The sequence below is a fragment of the Cetorhinus maximus genome, chromosome 5 (genome assembly GCF_964194155.1).
Source record: "Cetorhinus maximus chromosome 5, sCetMax3.hap1.1, whole genome shotgun sequence".
Classification (NCBI taxonomy): domain Eukaryota; kingdom Metazoa; phylum Chordata; class Chondrichthyes; order Lamniformes; family Cetorhinidae; genus Cetorhinus; species Cetorhinus maximus.
In genome coordinates, this window is record NC_135883.1 from 162,821,300 (window position 1) to 162,844,435 (window position 23,136).

Genomic DNA, 23,136 nt, shown 5'->3' on the forward strand with positions numbered 1-23,136 from the left:
CTATTCCTCAACTCAATCCACAGGGATTCACCTTAATAAAATCCCCAGGGCATCATACGAAAAGGCAAGATAGTGTGAAGGCTGGAAATCTGAAATATTTACCAGGACATTATGTTCTTAACACTGTCACGCCTCATTGCTTTTCTCTTCTCTGTGTCACTTCTCAAAGTGCTACAACCAACAATATTAAGGTTCCCAGTCTTGCGCAAACTTAAAACATGTTCATTACAGCTATTCCATCATGGCTCTCCATAGTTATCAATTAAAAAATTTTGGCGATACAGGCTTGCTGGCAAGGCCTGTATTTATTGCCCATCTGTACTTGCCTTGATTGGGTGGTGGTGAACTGCCATTTTGAACTGCTGCAGTCCTTGCGATGAAGGTGCACCCACGGTGCTGTTAAGGAGTTCCAGGGATTTAACCCAGTGACAATAAAGGAATGACAATTTGCATTCTTAATTCTCCTTATTCACAGATTTGTTTTGAATGCTTTTTGATTCAACACATGCCACTGAAGAAAGCAACCCGTTGAGTGCTCCCTCCAATGTAGTTAGGCGGCTGCCACTAAGTGAAAAACTGCCATGTCAAAACAGTTTAAAAATGTTATAATTGAGAAAGTTGACTTGTGGCAAGAAGGTAGCTGGCTCAACCACTGAGATGTACGCTGTGCATTAACATCACTTGCACTTCAAACTAAAGGCACAAGGAATGAAACCTGCATCAGGCAGATTTAAGAGCTTAGTGCACCATCCATTTTAATTGGAAATATGAAAACTGATAAAGGAACTTGCATTTCTATAGTGCCTTTCATGTCCCTACAATGACCCACAGCACTTAACAGCCCACTGAAGTATTTTCAAAGCACAGTCACGGTTATAATGTAAGGAAACATGGCAGCCACTTTGAATACAGCAAAGTCACCAAACAGTAATGCAATATGACCTGTTTTTGGTAATGCCAGTTGAAGAGTAAATATTGACCAAGACATTGAACTCTTCTGCACATTTTCATAATAGTGCTATGGGATTGTTTACATCCATTCGAAATGGCAGATAGAGCCTCTGTTTAACGTGAAAGATGCCAATTCTGACAATGCAGTACTGCACTGGGAGTTTCAGCCTAGATACTTATGATCAAATTTTTGAAGCAGCACTTGAATCCAAAACCTTCTGATGCAGTTGGGAGTACTACCCACTGAGCCGCGACTGGCACCATGTGATAGAATGGTTCCGAGAACTACCTGGCCTGGACCGCTTCATTGAAACCGTCCTTTATATAAACACTGTAGGCTCCTTATTAAATCAATATCCTATAGACAGGCAATACTTCTCTTACCTCTTCCTTTCCTGCTCCTCCTTCTCTATTTTATGGGATGTGACATATGGTTCAAACAGACTGCAGCATTTGTTCAGCAACTGGACAAATTCCACCATGGCATTTTCTTTCTTCATGTTCCCCAGGGCAGTCCATTCTCTCCTGATGAGAAACATTAGCACGGTGAGAAATGATAGATATGCACTTAGTGCATTACCAAATCTTAAACATTCCAAAGCACTTCGAATATGGTGGCTTATTTTGAACTGCAATCACGTAAGCAGGCAAGCTATTGGGTACACTGCAAGGTTCCACAACCAACACGATGGATGACCATTTGTTAGCTTTTTGGGATTCATGCACATGGACTCCCAGATCCCTTTATGCTGCAGCTTTCTCCAATTAAATAATATTCAGCTCCTCTATTCTTCCTGCCAAAGTGCATAACCTCACATTTTCCCACATTATATTCCATCTGCCACCTTTTTGCCCATCCCTCTGTAGACTCCTTGTGTCATCCTCACCACTTGCCTTCCCGTCTATTTTTGTATCATCCGCAAATTTGGCAATAGTACATTCACTTCCCTCATCTAAGTCATTAATATATATTGTAAATAACTGAGGCCCCAGCAATGGTCCCAAGGCAATCCATTAGTTACAGGTTGCCATCCCGAAAATGCCCCCCCTTATCCCAACTGTCTCCTATTAGTTAGCCAATCCTCTATCCATGCTAATATAGTACCCCCAACAACATGGGCTCATGTCTTTTTAAGCAACCTTACATGAAGTACCTTATTGAACGCCTTTTGGAAATCCAAATATATTACATCTACTGGTTCCCCTTTATCTATCCTGCTAGTTATCGCCTCAAAGAATCCTAATAAATTTGTCAGGCATGATTTTCCCTTCATGAAGCCAGGCTGACTCTGCTTGATTAGATTATGTAATTCTAAATGCTCTGCTATTACATCCTTTATAATAGACTCTAATATTTTCCCAATGACAGAAGTTAAGCTAACTGGCCTATAGTTATGTTTTTTGCCTCCCACCCTTCTTGAATAGGGGTGTTACATTGGCAGTTTTTCAATCCTCTGGGGCTTTTCCAGAATGTAAGGATTCTTGGAAGATTACTATCAGTGTATCCACTATCTCTGTAGCTACTTCCTTCAATATCCTAGGATGCAACCCATCGGGTCCAGGGAACTTATCGGCCTTTAGCCCCATTAGTCTCCCTAGTATTTTTTCTCTAGTGATAACTATTGTATTTATTTCCTCCTCCTCTTTTGCCCCTTGATTATTTAGTGTTGGAATGTTATTAGTGCCTTCTACCATGAAGACGGAAGCAAAGTATTTTTCAACTCCTCTGCCATTTCCTGGTTCCCCATTATTATTTCCCCAGCCTCATTCTGTATGGGGCCTATGTTCACTTTGGTCTCTCTCTTCCTTTTTATATATTTAAAGCTCTTGCTGTCCGTTTTTATATTACTTGCTAGTTTATCCTCAAAGTTTATGTCCTTCCTCTATTATTTTTTTGGTCATCTTTTGTTGGTTTTTAAGACTTTCCAAATCCTCTGACTTACCACTAATCTTTGCCACATTATATATTTTTTCTTTTAATTTGATACTATCCTTAACTTCCTTGGTTAACCATGGTTTCCATCTGTGATTAACTAAGGAAGTTAGAGATGGTATCAACTTGAAAGAAAAAGTATACAATTCTGGAAAGATTAGTGGCAGGTTAGACAGAATATTAAAAAACAGTAAAGAATGGCTAAAAAATGAAGGAGAAATTAAAGTACAAGAGAAAGCGAGCTAGAAATATAAAAACAGATAAGAGTTTCTATGGGTATTTAAAAAGGAATAGAGTAAGTAAAGTGAACATGTCCCTCTAGATTGAGTACCTAGAGAATTAATAATGGAAAAGAAGGAAATGGTGGATGAATGGAACAGATATTTTGCATCTGTCTTCATTGCAGAGGACACAAATAACATACCGGAAATAAGTGTCCATCAAGAGGTTACAGGGAGGGAGAAACTTTAAACAATTACAATCACCAAGGAAAGAATACTGAGAAAATTACAACAATTAAAGGCTGACAAGTCCTCAGGTCCTGATGGCCTATATCCGAGTGTATAGGAAGAAGTAGCTGCCAAGGTAGTAGATGCATTTATTTTAATTTTCTAAAATTCCCTAGATCCTGGAAAGGTCCTATCAGGTTGGAAAATAGCAAATGTAACTCCTGTATTTAAGAAAGGGGGAGACAGGAAACTATAGGCCAGTTAGCTTAACATCTGTCACAGGGAAAATGCTGGAATCTATTAAGGGGGTTATAGCAGGGCACATAAAAAATGTCAATACAATCAGGAAGAGTCAAGGTGGTTTTGTGAAAGGGAAATCATGTTTGACCAATTTATTGGAATTCTTTGAGGAAGTAACAAGCAACGTGGATAAAAGGGGAACTTGTGGATGTGATGTACTTAGATCTCCAGAAGGCATTTGACAAGGTGTATATCAAAGGTTACTATGCAAAAATACGAGCTCATGGTGTAGGGGTGAACATATTAGCATGGATAGAGGATTGGTTAGCTAACAGCAACAGAGTAGGCATAAATGGATCATTTTCAAGTTGGCAAAATGCAACTAGAGTGACTCACAGGTTAAGGCAGGGGGGGCTCGACTATTTGCAACCTATATTAATGACTTGAATGACAGGATTAAATGTATGGGTGCTAAATTTGCTGATGACATAAAGATAGGTAGGAAAGTAAGTTGTGAAAAGGACATAAGGAGTCTGCAAAAGGATATAAATGGGTTAAGTGAGTGGGTAAAAATTTGGCAGATGGGAGTATAAAATATGGGAAAATGTGAACTTGTCCATTTTGGAAAAGCAGTATATTATTTAAATGCGGAGAAATTGCAGAGCTCTGAGGTACAGGGGATCTAGTGTCCTGGTACACGAATCACAAAATGTTACAATACAGTACAGCAAGTGATTAGGAAAGCAAATAGAATGTTCTCAATTACTGCAAGGGGAATGTAATATAAAAGTTGGGATGTTTTGCTACAGTTGCAAAGGGTATTGGCGAGAGCACATCGAGAGTAGTGAAGAGTTTTTTCCTTCTATTTAAGGGCATAATTGCATTAGAAGCAGTCAGAGCAGTCACTAGACTGATTCTGAGGGAGCATGACAGGGTGGATGCTGAGGGGATGTTGCTTCTCATGGGGGAATCCAGAATTAAGGGACAGTTTCAAAATAAGGCGTCTCCCATTTACGATGGAGATGAGGAAAAATTTCTTCTCTCAAAATCATTCATCTTTGGAATTCTTTTCTCCAGAGAACAGTGGAGGCTGGTCAAAGCTGAGCTAGACATATTTTTGATCTATTAGGGAGTCAAGAGTTATGGGGACAGGCAAGAAAGTGGAGTTAAGGCCACAATCAGATCAGCCATGATCTTACTGAATGGCAGAGGAGGTTCATTGAATGGTCTACTCCAGCTCCTATTTCTAAAGAGCTCTAAATTATTGTTTTTTTTTAAAAAAAAAGTTAGTGTGAAACGACAGAAATAATTTGATTGTGGATTATCCTATACAGATAACGGTAAGGGATACAGGACACTTCATGTATTTGTGATGTGGAGAATAGTGTGTGTGATGTGGAGAATACCCAGTCTCAAACAAAGAAATCTAGGCCTTGCCATTCTGGTGTTTGTTCAAACTTAAGAAATGGGCGGTCATTTTAAAAAAAGTCCTTTCATGCAATGTGTGTCACTAGCAAGTCCAGCATTTGTTGCCCATTCCTAATTGCTTTTGAGAAGGGGCTGGTGAGCCATCTTCTTCAACCCCTGCAGTCATGAGGTGTAGATACAATCAATCAATCAGCGGGAGGGAGTTCCAGGATTTTGACCCAGTGGCAGTGACAAAATGGTGATATGGTTCCAAGTCAGAATGGTGAGAGGCTTGGAGGGAAACTTGCAGGTGGTGATGTTCCCATGTATCTGGAGCCCTTGTCCCTCTAGATGGTACAGGTCAAGGGTTTGGAAGGTGCTGTCAAAGGCTTGGGGAGTTGCTGCAGTGCATCTTGTATAAAGTACATACTGCAGGCACTGTGCGGTGGTGAAGTGAATGTTTAAGTTGCTGGATGGTGTGCCAATCTAGCAGGCAGCCATGTCTTGGATGGTGTCGAGCTTCTTGAGAACCAGTTCAGTTCTGTTCAGAGGTCCGAGCTCAGCTGGTTCGAAGGGTTAAATTAAATGCAGCAAGAGTAGCACACCACTCTCGACCCCCAATCCTGAAATGTTAACTGCAGTCTTTACAAATGTTGTCTAATCCAACGTGCTTATCTCCAATCAGCAGCTATCGAGTTCAGTACCTTGCCCAACTGCCATTCCTGACAGCCAACTGCCAGCAGGCAATTGAGATTTTTCCTCTGACTGTTGCTGCAAGTGCGAGTTTAATTAAGACTTTGAGAACAGAGGTTTCACCATTCCAATTTGATTCTGGCCAAGATGGAGAATTAAGGAAGCGAAAAAGGAAATGAAAAGATGTTTCACAAATGGAAGTCAGTTGGGTCTGCAGATGATTGCAAATACAACCTCCTATCCTTAAATACAAATCATGTACCGTACGCAAGGTCATATCCATTCAAACTGGGCTCAGAGTTACAACAGGCTGGCAAGGCTAGACTTCTACCTGTTTGAAACTGAATATTCCCCACACCACAAGAGAAGGTGGTGGTGAACCGCTGCGGTCCATGTGGTGTAGGTACACCCAGAGTGCTGTTAGGAAGGGAGTTCCAGAATTTTGACCCAGCGACAGTGAAGGAAAGGAGAAAAATTTCCAAGTCAGGATGGTGAGTGACTTGAAGGGGAGTTTCAAGATGGTGATGTTCCCATGTGCCTGCTACCCTTGTCCTTCTAGATGGTGGTGATCATGGGTTTGGGAGGTGCTATCTAAGGAGTCTTGGTGAATTCCAGCAGTGCATCTTGTAGATGGTACACACTGCTGCTACTGCGTGCCGGTGGTGAAGGGAGTGAATGTTTGTGGATGTGGTGCCAATCAAGCGGGCTATGCCCCTGGTAGTGTCAAGCTTCTTGAGTGTTGTGGGAGCTGCTCTCATCCAGACAAGTGGGGAGCAATCCATCACACTCCTGACTTGTGCCTTGTAGATGGTGGACAGGCTTTGGGGTGTCAGGAGTGAGTTACTCATTGCACGGTTCCTAGCCTCTGACCAGCTCTTGTAGCCACAGTATTTATATGGCTAGTCCAGTTCAGTTTCTGATCGACGGTAACACCCAGGATGTTGATAGTGGGGGATTCAGTGATGGCAATGCCATTGAATGTCAAGGGGCAATAGTTAGATTCTCTCTTGTCAGAGTGTTATTCCCTGGCACTTGTGTGGCACAAATGTTACTTACCATTTGCCCAAGCCTGGGTATTCTCCAGGTCTTGCTGCATTTGGACATGAACTGTTTCAGTACCTGAGTCGTCGTGACTGGTGAACATTGTGCAAACATCCCCACTTCTGGCCTTACGATGGAAGGAAGGTCACTGATGAAGCAGCTGGAGATGGTTGGGCCGAGGACACTACCCTGAGGAACTCCTGCAGTCATATCCTGGAGCTGAGATGACTGACCTCCAACAACCACAACCATCTTCCTTTGTGCTAGGTATGACTCCAACCAGTGGAAAGTTATCCCCCAATTCCCATTGACTCCAGTTTTGCTAGGGTTCCTTGATGCCACACTCAGTCAAATGCAGCCTTGATGTCAAGGCCAGTCACTCTCACCTCACTTCGGGAGTTCAGCTCTTTTGTCCATGTTTGAACCAAGGTTGTAATGAGGTCAGGAGCTGAGCGGCCCTGGCGGAACCCAAACTGGGCATCAGTGAGCAGGTTATTGCAAAGTGCGGGTTGATAGCACAGTTGATGACTCCTTCCATTACTTTACTGACAATAGAGAGTAGATTGATGGGGCAGTAATTGGCCAGGTTGGATTTGTCCTGCTTTTTGTGTACAGGACATACCTGGGCAATTTTCCACATAGCCGTGTAGATGCCAGTGTTGTAGCTGAACAGCTTGACTAGGCGTAAGGCAAGCTCTGGAGCACAAGTCTTCAGTACTATTGCCGGAATATTGTCAGGCCCCATAGCCTTTATCCATTTCTTGATATCACATGGAGTGAATCGAATTGGCTGAAGTCTGGCATCTGTGATGCTGGGGACCTCCGGAGGAGGCAGAGGTGGATCATCCACTGGGCACTCTGGCTGTAGATTGTAGCAAATGCTTCACCTTTATCTTTTGCACTGATGTGCTGGGTTCCCCCAACATTGAGGATGGGGATATTTGTGGAGTCGCCTCCTCCAGGTGAGTTGTTTAATTGTCCACCACCATTCACAACTGATTATGGCTGGACCGAGACGTTAACTCTACTTCTCTCTCCAGAAAAATATATTGTTCTAGGATAGAAATTACTTAGGAATATGGCACTGAAACCAGCCAGTCGGTCTGTGCTGGCGTTTGTGCTCCACACGAGCTTTCTCCCACACTACCTCATCTCATTTTAGCGCATAGCCTTCTATTCCTTTTTCCCTCATGTTTAGCTAGATTTCCCTTAACCATTCTAACCACTCTTTAGGGTAAAGATGATTCTCCTGAATGTCCTGTTTGCTTCTATTAGTGAAAATCTTATATTTAATGTCTAGTTTTGGACTCCCCTACAAGTGGAAATATTTTCCCCATGTCCAGCTTAACAACTCCCTTCATAATTTTGAAGACCTCTCTATCAGGTCACCAATACAAAAGCAAAATACTGTGGATGCTGGAAATCTCAAATAAAAACATAAGTGTTGGAAATACTCAGGTCAGGCAGCACCTGTGGAGAGGGAAACAGAGTAATGGCTCAGGTCAAGACGACCTTTCATCCTGATCAGTCCTGATGAAAGGTCATCGCGAACCGAAGCATTAGCACTGTTTCTCAGTAGACAGATGCTGCCTGGCCTAAGTATTGCCAGCGCTTTTTGTTTTTATTTCTATCAGGTCATCTCTCAGCCTTAGTAGTGTTATAACCTCCCATATCTGGCATCATTCCTGCAAATCTGTTTTGCACCGTTTTTATTTCAGATTTCCAGCATTAATTATGTTTGATTTTCGTCCTACAATGCAGCACTCCCTCTGCACTGCACTTCTGTCTCCATGCATCGAGTCGGATTTTGACCCATAACATTCTGAAAGAAAGCTGAACAAAGCAAACATTTCAACTGCTGTTTGGTCATAACTATACCATCAATATGCCCAGCTGTGAATGCCGGGATTAGAACATATAAAGATACCTTACCAAAGTGTAAAAAATACATCTTTTTATTTTACATAATGACTTTAGAAATGCTGAGACATTCACTTTTGTTACATGGTTGGCCACTTCTATTAGTAATTTGTTTTGTTTTTGATTAGCTTCTTGTTGTTTTGCTAGGCATAAGCAAACTTCAATTGATTCAAACTAGGTTGTTCCCCCAAGCACTGAATCTTAGCTATTACTTAAGAGCTGGTCAGGCTGCTACAGTCTCTTAATCATGAGGGAACTTGAACGAATCCAGATAATGGAGGTGATTTTTTTTCCCTCTACAGTAATGGGGGCTCTTGTCCCTGATGCACTGAATACAAGCAGTGTTCTAAAAGAGTTACAAGGCAGCTGAAAGAGCATATTGTACTCTGTTGATATTTTGGTCCAATGAAAATTCCCAGCAGCAAAACGTCCTTTCAATTCATTGGAACATTCTAATATCCATGTATCTCCTTTCCTGTCCCCTCCTTTCCCCATGGATTAGTTGGCAAATTCACAGCTACAGCCAACTTGTCAAAAGCTCACTGTCAAGTTGATGACAGAGGCCATCTTATGATGCATACAAAATAGAAATGAAAAAGGAGAGCCAAAAAGAATTATTCCAAACTAAACGGAGAGGCCTAAGGCATGGAAACGCAGGCTCAAACTAATTAAAGACAAACATGACAGTCAAGAGGTTCTTTACAAGTGATCAACATAGAATGAACCTCTGGACAAAGCGGAGGCAAAAAGGTCCTAGAAACATTCAAGGGAAATAAATGGGTACACTGGTGGCAGGATATGGTGGTGGGGGTAAGGGGGTTATCTATCTGGATAGATAAACTAATTTAGTCAAAAGTCTTTATCTGTATTTATCTTGATTCCGAAGAACAGAGTCAACACTTATTACAGTAGGAAGAGTTGGGCTCGAAGGTTAAGAACTTGTGGAATGCACTGTGCAGTAATAAGGTGCACAGGGCTGTGTACAGTACTAGAGTAAGTATGGTGAGAAGACTGCAATAGAAAAAGCTTGTAGAGAATAGAAAAACAGAAAATCAATACTCTTGCAGGATAATAGAATGGTTCCCAACTAGGAAAGGACCAAGTGGAAACCCTGCTCTTCTTCAAACATTGCCATGGAATTTTATGTCCGCTTGAATGGGCAAATAAGACTTTTGATTGAACATCTTATTTCTAACAATGAAGCATTCCCTCATCACTGTACTGAAGTGTCAGACTATATTATGTGCTCAAGGCCTAGAGCTGGTCTTGAAACACAACAACCTTCTGACTTAGAGGCAAGTGTAGTGCCATGGAGCCAAATTGGCTGAGGCTAGGGAATAGGTATGAAACTGTATGGAAAGTCACAAAAGGTTTAAAATATCTTTTTAAAAGTGCAAAGATTTTACATTAAATAACAGAAAATGCAGTAACAGTCAGCAGGACAGCCTGCATCTGTGGCGAGAACACCAGGTGAAAGGTAATCAAACTGAAATATTAACTTGTTTCTCTCTCCACAGATGCAGGCTGTCCTGTATGTTTCCAGTATTTTTTGTATTAAGGAATGCCAGCACCTGCGCTATTTTGCTTTTTTTTTAAAAAAAGGATTTGATCCTTCATAGCAGAGGAAAACAAAGTAGAAAAGTTGGTAAGTGGGCCCTTCATCAAGTGCTGGCAAGAGCTCAGCTTGTACAACATGCCTGCCTGTCTGAAGGAAGTGTGACTGAACTATCCCTGCAAGTCAACTATTCAGCAAGAGGTCAAGCAATTCAACAACAACTTGCATTTACATAGTGCCTTTAACGTGGCATAGCGCCTTCAACGTGGTAAAATACCCAAGGCACTTCACAGGAGTACAATCAAACAAAAACTGATTGAGCCACAAAAGGAAATATTGGGGCAGATGATGAAAAGCTTGCCCAAAGAGGCAGGTTTTAAGAAGCTTCTGAAGAGACAGACAGGGCGGCTGGGGAGGGAATTCTAAAGCTTAGGGCTGAGGCAACTGAAGCATGACCACTAATGATGGAATGACGAAAATTACAACTGTGCAAGAGACCAGAATTGGGGGAATTCAGAACGGTAAATACATAGCACCTAAAAGACACACAAAAAAGATTATCTTTCTGGGTCATAGTTCAGTTCTCAGGAGGGGTCCTATCTTAAATATTACGCTGCCTCAACCCCAAGGTTCACAATATCTTTAGCATTTTCTACTTCCCTCCTTCAGATTCCCGGAGTTTACTTTGCTTCTGTTAGTTCAATATTGTAGATTTGAAATCCAGTTAGATCTGTATGCCCACCAAGTTAAAGGAGCCAAAAAAGAGCTTGGTTTTAAGAAGTCTGATGAACAGTACAGATGGGAGCATACAAGTCTGAAATAACCAGAATTGGATCACAAATACCTCCTATCATTGCCAAGAACGTCAAAGAAGCCAACTTCCGGACACGAGTCAGGGCTGTATGGACCAACTGTGATTTGTTTATGCAGAGCGACAAACTTCAGTTTCTCTTCATATGTTGGGTGGAAAGCTTTCCCATCTTTTTCTGTAATGGAAAGGTAAAAGGTTAACATTTTTCTTTTATTATGCTCTTAATCTTATTCATAAATCAATGGACCTGCCCGCTGTTTTATTTACACCCTGGTTACTGAAGTTCACAATAGTGGAAGTAACAGTTTTGCTGGAAGCTCAGTGTTGAGTATTGTTTTGTACCTGAGCCAGGGGTGGTAATGCTACCAGAGTCTTTGTCCTGGTTCCACAAATAACAAATGGTTCCCATTGTGCTGCCATCAGCATTTACCAAACAGAAGCTAGACACGTCCTCACCAAGAGGAAATGGGGGCACTTCCACTGCAGATGCCAGCCAAGATAAGCATGGTCTTCAACTGCTCACTCTGGAGCGAGAAAAAGAGTGGGAAAAGCAATGCATCCAAGCTCAGTTAGTGGCACACAGGCAGGTGGATGCAAGTCACTGGTCCCCAGGCACATTGTTTTCCCACATTCTGTCAGAGAGACCTTGTTTTTGATAATAACAACCACCCCAAAAATCACATTCCGAAACACAGAACATACAAGAACGGTCAGTATAGGGAATGTACAAGTACATGGAGTGTGAGTTTAAAGTCTAAATTCACCTGAACACTGTTTTCTATTGTGTATGCTCCAAAACGAGCACCTGATGAAGTCTCTGGATAATAGCTGTGCGCTGTTTTTTTTTGCTTTAATACTACTTTCTACTTCCACATCACTGCAGCGCTCTCCTTCAGTGGGTTTAAGGGGAACAGATAGGGAAGATTGGGAGAAACAATTTCCACTATTTGAGAGGTCTACGAAGAGGCAGAGTCTCAAAATTACAGCCAGCCCTTTCAGGAGTGAAATTAGGAAACACTTCTGCATGCACAGGGTGGTAGTAAGTTGAGACTGCACTTCCCCAGCAACCTCCCCAACATGAATCAGCGTCAGTAACGCAAAACCGAACCATTGTGCTAACCTGGAACATTATCCTGTTGTTACTGTGTATTTGAACATTAGTACAAATACAGTTTCTAACAAGATTATTTTTCGATATGTTGAATAATTTCCAATCTAGGTACTGAGATTTAATACAATGGCTCGAAGTAACATTCTTTAAATACATATTCTTGAGATGTGGACTTTCCTGTTAAGGCAAAGCTGGTGTTTCCTGCCCACCCTTGGGTGATAGAAAAGTTTCATACAGCTAACTGGCTTGCTAGGACAGTTCTTAATTTTTTGCATGGGATGTGGGCATCACTGGCAAGGCCAGCATTTGTTGCCCATCCCTAATTGCCCTTGAATGGGGTGGCTTGCTCGGCCATTTCAGAGGGCAATTAAGAATCAACCATGTGGCAGTGGGTCTGAAGTCACACGTAGGCCAGACCGGGCAAGGACAGCAGATTTCCTTCCTTAAAGGACATTAGTGAACCAGATGGGAATTGTCAACAATCGGTGATAGTCTGTGATGGCGACCATGAAACTAACTTTCAGTTCCAGATTTATTAATTTAATTTAAATTCCACCAGCTGGGATTTGAATCCGTGTCCCCAGAGCATTGGCCTGGGCCTCTGAATTACTAGTCCAGTGACATTACCACTATGCCAACATCTCCCCCCCAATCATACAGGAGTCATTCTAAAGCTAGACCCAGTAAGGACATCCGTAAACCAGTTGAGTTTTTAACAACAATTCAACAGCTTTATGGCCACTTTTACAGATCAGTTTTATTTAAGCCAAATTCAAATTCTAAAACTGACATGGTGGGACTTGAACCCTCATTCTCTGGATTAAGTGCTAGTTGTGCCTTGGTGAAAGCACTCTCATCTCTCAGTCAGGTGGTTATGGATTCAAGTCTCACTCCAGAGACTTGAGCACAAAATCTATGCTGACACACCTGTATTGCACTGAGGAAGTGCTGCAATGTTGGGAGTACTCTCTTTCAGATGAGATGTTAAACTGAGTTCCTGACTTCCCCCCCATTCAGGCAGATGTAAGGGATCCCACAGCACTATTCAAAAAACAGGAGACTTCTTCCTGGTCCCCATGCCAATAATTATCCTGCAATCATCATTATTGACACATATCTAGTCACTATCATTCTGCTGTTGGTGGGAACTTCCTGTATGCAAATTGGCTACCAAGTTGCCTACAACAGTGGCTACACTTCAGAAGTACTTCATTGCTGTAAAGCGGATTATGCCCTGAAGTTCTGATCGGTGCTACATAAATGCAAGGTTATTCTTTCTTACTGGTCCACTAACAAAATCATTACACTACCAATCCTGAGTGTCCATTGACAGGTCACCTATTACAGTAATGTAACATGATACATTGCTGCTGTTCAATGTTCTCAGGACTATCAGTGTCCAGGAAACAAAACCAGAGATTCACAGAATCCAGAGCTAATCATCTAAACACCAGGTCTAATTCAACTGTCCAACTCATCAAGAGACCTAAAGCACAAAGTTTCACGATGCAATTCCGCTTTCTAAAATTCACTTATGAATAGCTTTCGCTAATCCTTAAAAAAAAAATGAGATTAAAAACAGAATCGTGAAAGAGCACTGAGCTGAATATCTAAAAGTTAAATGTAGAATTGAGCCATTGACCTGCCACGCACAATGTTCCATTGACAGTTGTACTTTGAATATACAAATTCATCTGTGGGAGGAAGGAAAAAGAAAATGAAGATGTTAAATTATACCAATCTCTGGCACTTTAGAGAAGATCAAGAGAAAATGCACTCTTCAAAATGGAGTAAGGGTAGAGGGTCAGGGATAATTGGGTAAAAGTGGGGAGACATCATTCAGCCTCCAATTTAAATTGATACACTGTGTACTTAGTTTTATAATAATTTTGAATTTATATTATTTATCCCCTTAGGCAGTCCCTCAGGATCGAGGATGAATTGCTTCCATTCTAGTTTAATGGGTTCTAAAATGGCTGGTAAGTCCAATGTGCGATCTGCAGGCTCTGCTACGTATAGGGCAGGTGGTACTCAAAGGGGCAGGTAGATAAGTTTATTTAGAGGGTTGTACATGCTCTCCAATGCCTCAACTTTTTCTGTTCATGTTCCTGACAAATCTCTCCAAGTGTTCGGTGCTTTTCTAAGTGAACCTCCTGTCAGTCATAAGTCGGGTTTGGGGGTTGGTGGTGGGATGTTTGATCTCTTCAGGGATGCTTTAAGGGTATCGCTAAAGTGTTTCCGCCATCTTCCAGGGAGTCTCCAGGGCCAAATTCAGAGTACAGCAATGCTTTGGGAGCCTGGTGTCAGGCATATGAACAACATGTCCTGTCCAGAGGAGCTGGTTTTGAGTGATTAGTGCCTTGATGCTGAGCATGTTGGCTTGGGAGTGGATGCTACTGTTGGACCGCCTTTCCTGTCACTGGATTTGGAGGACCTTGTGATCTCACTGCCATTCTATGGGAGCTGGTTGAAGGAGGTCTTTAGTTTTGGGGGTTGGTACAGATACGAGAGGGTTTAATTTAAACAGCCCTGATTTCTCCCCTCGCCCATAAACAGAAAGGCACTTTTCATTTACTTACCCTTTACGAGCAGTGGCATATCTCCCAAACCCTTGGTTTTGGTGTGATTCAATTTCTATTAATAACCCCACAGCAAACTCATGATAGGATGAACTCGAGATTCAAGCTTAGCTTATTTGCACACACAAATGCAGGAGGAGGGTAGCAACATTGTCTCCTTTTCACTCATACAATAAAACAGGGGGATGGAGAAAGATAGATGACCACAGAGAAAAGAATTGTTTCATGTGAGTCCAGAATCAAAGTCCAATGGTGCATTCCTTCAGAGGTCAGCAGGCCTAAAACTGATGCTGGATAATTCACTTTTCCAGTAGAGATGACTTCCACGATGAGATAGGCACGCAGAGATGAATTAGTCTTGTGGGTGATGGCACAGAAATTCAGAAGCTCCAGTAGAAACAATGCAAATGTGGCCAGGCATTCAAACTAGGGCAGAGCCTCTTTTCTGTGCTGCTGCTAGGTAGATGGAGAGGTGGCAGACTAAGCTTTGCAACACAGCAAGACAGTATAACTGGTTCTCTCAGCTAGAGGTTCATGTCACATGACTCCTATCTCTCCACACCACCTTTGACAAAAGACGTGTATTCCTTGTCTGGGTCTCTGCAATTGTTAAATGTCCCAGCCATTTAAGAACTTAAAGGAAGGTTGCAGGGATCTTTGTCCTAGCAGACTAGTAGACTCTGGTTTGCCAGCCTGGTTTCTGAAATGCAGATGGCCTTGGTATAGTTCCCTTTGAATTTGCTCTCTGCAGCCCACAGGGGGCCATTGGGGTCTCTTCTGAGATAACAAGGTACAAATTTCTTCGATATTGCCAAATAGCTTTTATTGTTCGAGGGTCTCAGATAGACATAGCTTTAGCCATTTTAAAAGTCGTCCACTTTTAAAATTTTAGAAATTAGCCATGAGGGTGTGTGTATAAAAATATACAGTGTGAGGTCTTAGTCGCATTATTTAGTGAAAGGCCCGTTTTCTTGTATGCTTCAGAGAAGGAGTTGCCAATGACCTAGAGCTCAGTTTCTGAGTGGCCATTCACAAGTGTCATGTGCACACTGCAGTGATTTTGGTTTTGGATCGTAAGTGCTGTAGGTTGATTGGTTTCCTGTCTGTTCCATAACCTCCAGCTGTGGGTAGTTTTCTAGATGTAAAATGCAGTATTGCAGGGAGGAAAAATGGAGAAGAGGGTTGGTGCGAAGACAAAGCCTTGTTTGGCTCCAGTCATCACTGAGATAGGGTCTGTGGTGGCTCTGCTGGTGAAGATCACAGCTTGCATATCAACTTGGAGGAGGAGGAAGGTGGCAATATATTTCTGGGGGCAGCCAAATTTGAGGCGTATACTCCGTGAACCTTCACTGTTGATAGAGTCAAAGGCTTTTGAGGTCAAAAAAAATCGTGTAGTCGTTGGTTCTGTTCCTTGTATTTTTCTTGGATTTGCTGTACAGTGAAGATCATGTCTGTGGTGCTTCTCGATTGCTGAAATCACACTGCGGCTCCGAAAGGAGACCTTTGGACACTGGGAGGAAGCGACTGAGGAGGATCCTTGCAAATAACTTTAAATTTATATTATTTATAGCCAACCGTTGGAAGTACAGCAGTTTGGGAAGCTGAGCTGATTGGAATATGAGAATTTTCTTACACATGCAAGACAGATGGAATAGCTTCCTTGCGTGCTATAAAGTTTTATGAATCTAGGCTGGGGTTGAGAGAGTTGGGAGACAAATGAGCTATTAAGTGTCACCACTAATGAACTAAGTATAGTTTACGTGTGTAATCTCCATTCTAAAATCACAATCAGGAGATGCCCACCTGATCCATCATTCCTGTATTGTCCAGTTAGTCCCAATCCCCTGCACTTTTCCTAGAGGTGGACATAGGGATGGTAAAATGAGGGCTTGGACGAGTAGGGCAGGGAGAGGGGGAGACCAACACAAAGGAAATTAAGCCATCAAAATCAGAGCTATGAACCACACTGACTAAGATGCAGAGACTGCGATGGGTGCAGGACCAAAGAAAAGGATGTTAGGAATTGGCTATGTTTATAATAAAGGAAATAGGGAGCTGGTATTTCCTGGAGCAGAGGATGAAAACACCAGGGTTGAAGACAAGGAGGGAGATGTGGGCGGTGAAGGAAACTAGGTTACCACAGATTTTCCAGTCAACATACTGAAATCTTGTGGATGGTGAGGCCTTGGGTGCGATGAATAAAATGGGATGGGAGAACTGATGGACAGGTTAAGTGAAGAGCTTAGAGGTGGTGGACGTGGAATTTAGATGTAGATTGAAGACAACGAGAAGTTCAGAGAAAAGCAGTGAGCATAATTCTGACACCCTGGTTTGAAACAAAGGCGACAAACGTCTTGTAAACGAAAATGGGAAAGGAATGGTGTCCAAAAACTAACGATGCAGCATACAGCCAGTTTCCTACAACTGCAAGTGAGGTCAAACTCGCCTTGTGAGGCTCTCCTGAACTCGTGGCAATGTTGCTCAGTGGCCGACAGACATACAACCACTACTTTTCTCTTCATGAGGCTGAAAAACCAAACCCCCTGCACCACCCTTCCCGCATATCCTTTTTATGCAAGTTGCTGTTTCTTCCACCCATTAGTCTAGGCAATGGGTTTTAGCTCTATTTTGGGTGCGGTTTGGGTTGAAATGGAATCAGAGGGTCATTAAACTCAGTCATCTTCACCCATCATGCTGTATTGTCAGCAGGAACGACTGAATAACAGTCAGAAGTATAAATTGCAGTCAATCTGTCACCTTCCTAACCTATGGACCATGGGGATAGGAGAAGGGGGCTGTGGTTTAAATTAGTTAAAATTAGATCAAATTTAATGCCAATAGAATAAAGTTCCGATGCACACAAATATTCAAAGTGGATTCCCAGTGAGTGTACTGGTAGTAGATAAAATCCTGAAATCAACTGAATGCAGCAATTGGGGGTAGGTTGGAAAGTGTAGGGTTAATTAGGTAGAGAAATTAAGATGGGCCAAACTGCATCCTTGGTGAACAAAAACACCTGGAAAAACTCAGCAGGTCTGACAGCATCTGTGGAGAGGGACACTGTTGACGCTGAGTCTGGATGACCCTTCATCCTGATGAAGGGTCATCCAGACTTGAAATGTCAACTGTGTCCCTCTCCACAGATGCCGTCAGACGTGCTGAGTTTTTCCAGGTATTTTTGCTTTTGTTCTAGATTTCCAGCATCCGCAGTATTTTGCTTTTATCTTAGTGCTTCCTTGGTGAAGCTGTTTATAGTACTTTCTACTACAGTTAGGTCAGCAGAGATGGAATTTTGAATCTTGGATTTTGCTGGTTTACACAGCTCAGTCCCTACATCAGATGGTACACTCACCACTGAGTTGACTGGTGATGTAGGGATAGTTGCTCCAAGAGAAACAGCAACGAGGGCTGACTAGCATTTTACCCTGGACATGACAGAAATTTATGGTGAAGGTGACAATATGCTTCAAGAACTACTGAAGATATTATATCAAAACTAAAAAGTTCTGCACAAAAGACCACTGAACCAGATTATAGTGTTTTGGCAATGAATTAAATTTCCAGAGCTTTCCAATTTAATTTGCCTTTCAAATGGGGAAATAGAGCCAGCATGCCAGAACAATGAAACCTGTGAAGTAGGACAAGTGATTTGGAGCTGTTGCAAGAGGGTCATGGCACATCCCATGCATTTTACAGATCCAGCAGGATATAGTGCCCGAGTTTTTCACTTTAAAAAGGTCACATAGAGGCAGTGAAAGTGAGGGGTTCTCAGCAAGGCCAATAAGTACATGTGCCTCCAGTTCAGAGAGGTGGTTATTAGGGAGTGGAGGGCAAGCAGGTGCAAAAGGCACCAATGCTTTTTTGGGATGAGGAGAGAAGAGACAAGAGTGTTCCAGGTGAGACTGTAAATCCCCCCCCAGATTGAGAAGCTGCTACTACCCCTGTATGTCAGCTTATGTCGCAACAGTTATTCTGAAATGGCAACTGTCACAACATAGAATTATTACAGCACAGAAGGCCATTCAGTCCATCATATTCCAAGGAGCAATTCACATTATGCCACTCCCCCACATTCCTCCTTTCCAGATATTTAGAAAATGTAGGAAAAATGAGGGTACAGAAGGCAGCCACCCTGTTCATGGTGTCTGCGCTGGCTGAAAAATGAGCCACCCAGCCTAATCCCATTTTCCAGCACTTTAACATACCAAAGCAAATCTGGTTGAAGTTGTTGCAAATACCCAGGACACGGCACACCCATATTCTTTCAGGAATCTCTGAGATGCTAAAGTAATAAATGGCTGTAACTTTCTTACTCTGTCTCTTTGAACTGTGATAATGCCCAGCAAAGCAATTAACTTTACAATTCCAAGCTTGACCTATGTGTGGAGAGATCACTTTGAACTACAACTTACATTTATATTGTGCCTATACCAGAATAAAACATACTATGGCCCTCCACAGCAGCTTTATCAAAAATGCGGCTGAGGTGCCAGATTTGTCAGTAGTGGTGCTAGCAGGAATTAGAAAGAATGAAGAGAATTCACTTAATTGTGAGTGATCTTTAGCAGAAATGAATACGCCAAATAAATAGACTGACTCAACCAGCAGTACTGTCAGCTCCAAGTCAACAGGCTGTGATAGGGCTGGGGTGGGGGGGGAGAGAGGCAGCACCGCAGAGGGGAGGTTGGGTGGAAGGAGCCAAGAGGGGGAACTGGGTGGAGGGTGGGGAAGGGGAAAGAGGAAGGTGGAGTTGGGGTGGGGGAAGAACAGAAAGAAGCAAACTCCCACAGAACTACCAACGGATACATCAGCTAATGGGAAACAGCACCATCATGACAGAAAATGTTCCTTTTTAATCAGTAAAGCAGCTATAAAATAATGTGTGGTCAAGTGAATAATCCATGAAGACAATGAAATTGGACACCTTTGCTCTTAAATTTTCTCTTCACAACCCTGAACCTGAACCCCCTCACCTTTCTGATCTGGTCCATTTGAAAGCTACTTTTAAAATTTCTCCAACTCTTAAATACCTTACTGTACATATATATTTCTCATTGGAAAAGGACCTTAAAGTTTTGAAACATTTGCGAATGCTAGATTTTAGAAAATGGCAAACCAAATATTGCAGCTAAACTGGAGGCCATTCAGACTGAGCTGTCCAATTAGTTCCATCCCCTGTTCCTTCCCCATTGTCTTGCAAATACTTGCCTTTCAAATATGCACACAATTTCCTTCAGAAATTTACTATTGAATCTGGTTCCACCACCCTTTCAGACAGTGGATGCCAGATCTTCATAACTGTAAAAAATTCTCTTCTCTCACCTCTGGCTCATTTGTTAGTCATCTTAAATCTGTGCACTCTGGTTACCGGCCTTCCTGTCAGTGGAAACAGTTTTGCCTTATCTATTCCATTGATAGTCCTTTGTGTAAAGGCTTTAATAGTGATCTTAAATTCATGATTCCATAGCAATTATTCACTGATCAATTTGATGCTCAGAAGTATGAACACTTCTATTGAAATCTCCCATTAGCCTTCTCTCCTCCAAGAAGAGCAATCACAGCTTCTCCAGTGCCTCCCTTCTCTAAAGGCTGCTCCAACTCGTCCCAGACCCTTAGAAACAAAGAGAGACTATGAATCCAATCCACTAGGTTAACTGTATGAAAATGCTTGAGTAAATAGAGAGTGGACAAGTATTGCATTTGGTCAGTGAATCAGGTAACAAGGAAGCATAAATTTAGGATCTTATCGTGTCCACGGACAGTCTATACATGGCCGAGCCAGAATTTAGGATAATGGCTAAAATCTTTACCACAGGGGTTTATTGGAGACATGTTAAATGAGTTCAGAAAGACTATCGCAAGAATAAGGAAAAAGCATGGAAATAAAATTAGAACAGATTATTCTGATTTGCAGCTAGCCCCTAGTGCTGATTCTCTAAGTGCATTCAATAAATAATTTCCAAAGAGAATCTCCAAAGGTTCTCTCCAAAGAGAGTGTTTGAATTGAAGCCAGGCAGTGAGTGGGGTGTGTGCTTATAGTACAGCAGGGACTACGCTTTGAAAAGTACATAATTGGCTGTAAAGCTCTTTGGATGGTCCTGAAAGATGCTATAAAAATGCAGGTTCTCTCTTTACAGAACCAAAACAGGCTATTTGGCCTATAATTCAAACTCAATCTACCTTTCACGCCTTTTATTCAAGAAACTACCTAATTCTATTTTAAACACATGGATTGACACTGTTTCAACAACTGTTTAGCCAGAATACATTGCTTTGAAATTTCCCCTTTTAATTACATTTGCCACTCACTGAAGGTGGGAGTAAGTAATATTTCCATCCATTAGTCCATAAACAATATATCTAAAATACTAATGGACAGGTTTCAACAAAACTTGGTACAAAGATATGGTATGTCCCCAAGGAAGAACTGATTAGTTTTGTCGAAGATGCTAATCCAGATCCTGGAAGTTTTTTTTTTAAAAGGATCCGTTAACATAGGGCAAATTGACTTTTTTTTTTAAAAAGAATGTTGTAGGTTATTTTATTTGGAATGTTGTTGATTGTTTTAGAATGCTGTCAATTGTCTCAGCTGCTGAGGTGGAATGCATCAAAGCTGTCAAAACGTGAGCAGAGTTTTCAGAGCAGGTTGTTGGATATGGATTGGACTGAAACCACCTCAGCGAGATGGAAGCACTGAATAAAAATATTTCTTTTTCAGATTTGTAGTTGCAGAGGATAAACCAGGCAGGAAAAAGCCTCGAGGAGGAGCTTCGTAATTGTAATGTTGGGTTAACAGCATGGTAGAGGTATGCACTCTACTGAATGTCCCCTTCATTTGTTCCCCTTGTGAACATCTGCAATTTGTGCCATCGCCTCACTGTCACACTGATCAGTGGAAATAATCTCTCACTATTTATATCGTAACCTTTCGTAATCTCCTCTGGTCATCCTTCAACTTCCTCAACTCTGGAGTAAAAAGCCCCAACTTCTTAAGTCTCTGACAAGAGAAATTTGCCCATTAAATTTTGAGTTTTTAAAATTCATTTACAGGATGTGGGTGTCGTTGGCTAGGCCAGCATTTATTGTCCATCCCAAATTGCCCTCGAGAAGGTGGCGGTAAGCTGCCTTCTTGAACTGCTGCAGTCCCTGTCGTGTAGGTACACCCACAGTGCTGTCAGGGAGAAAGTTCCAGGATTTTGACCTAGCAACAGTGAAGAAACGGCAATATATTTCCAAGTCAGGATGGTGAGTGGCTTGGAGGGGAACTTCTAGGTGGTGGTGTTCCCATCTATCTGCTGCCCTTGTCTTTCTAGATGGCCGTGGTCGTGGGTTTGGAAGGTGCTGCCCAAGGAGCCTTGGTGAGTTCCTGCAATGCATCTTGTAGATAGTACACACTGCTGCCACTGTGCGTCGGTGGTGGTGGAGGGAGTGAATGTTTGTGGAAGGGGTGCCAATCAAGCGGGATGCTTCGCCCTGGATGGTGTCGAGCTTCTTGGGTGTTCTGGGAGCTGCACTCATCCAGGCAAGTGGAGAGTATTCCATCACACTCATGACTTGTGCCTTGTGGACAGGCGTTAGGGGGTCAGGTGGTGAGTTACTCATTGCAGCATCCCTAGCTTCTGCCCTGCTCTTGTAGCCACAGTATTTATATGGACTAGTCCAGTTCAGTTTCTGATCAATGGTAACCCCCAGGATGTTGATAGCGGGGGAATTCAGTGATGGTAATGCAATTGAACATCAAGGGGCGATGGTTAGATTCTCTTTTGTTGGAGATAGTCATTGCCTGGCACTTGTGTGGGGAGAATGTTATTTGCCACTTGTCAGCCCAAGCCTGGATATTGTCTAGGTCTTGCTTTATTTGGGCATGGACTGCTTCAGTATCTGAGGAGTTGCGAATGGTAAACATTGTGCAATAATCAGCAAACTTCCCCACTTCTGACCTTATGATGGAAGGAAGGTCACTGATGAAGTAGCTGAAGATGGTTGGGGTGAGGACACTACCCTGAGGAACTCCTGCGGTGATATCCTGGAGCTGAGATGACTGACCTCCAACAACCACAACCATCTTCCTTTTGTGCTAGGTATGATTCCAACAGAGTGCTTTCCCCGATTCCCATTGACTCCAGTTTTTCTAGGGCTCCTTGATGCTACACTCGGTCAAATGCTGCCTTGATGTCAGGAGCAGTCACACACTCCTCAGCTCTGGAGTTCAGCTCTTTTATCCACGTTTGAATCAAGGTGCAATGAGGTCAGAAGCTGAGCGGCCCTGGCGGAACCCAAACTGAGTGTCAGTGAGCAGGTTATTGCTAAGCAAGCGTTGCTTGATAGCACTGTTGATGACCCCTTCCATCACTTGACTTTGTTTCCTAACAGACTAACAAACAGAGTCGAAAACACTACCTCCACTCACCCGCAGTTGCGCTGGTAATGAATTCATCTAATGTGC

The 23,136-nt window shown here is 42.4% G+C and overlaps 1 protein-coding gene across 1 annotated transcript in view; it reads right to left on the reverse strand.

Annotated features, from left to right (window-relative positions):
- acbd3 (acyl-Coenzyme A binding domain containing 3) overlaps positions 1-23,136 on the reverse strand; it is a 49,355-nt gene that overhangs the window by 20,987 nt on the left and 5,232 nt on the right. The window contains exons 2-3 of the mRNA XM_078542741.1: positions 11,034-11,175; positions 1,336-1,476 (exon numbers count right to left, since the gene is read on the reverse strand). Of these exons, the coding sequence (XP_078398867.1) occupies positions 1,336-1,476; positions 11,034-11,175 (283 nt within the window). The remainder of the gene's footprint in view (positions 1-1,335; positions 1,477-11,033; positions 11,176-23,136) is intronic.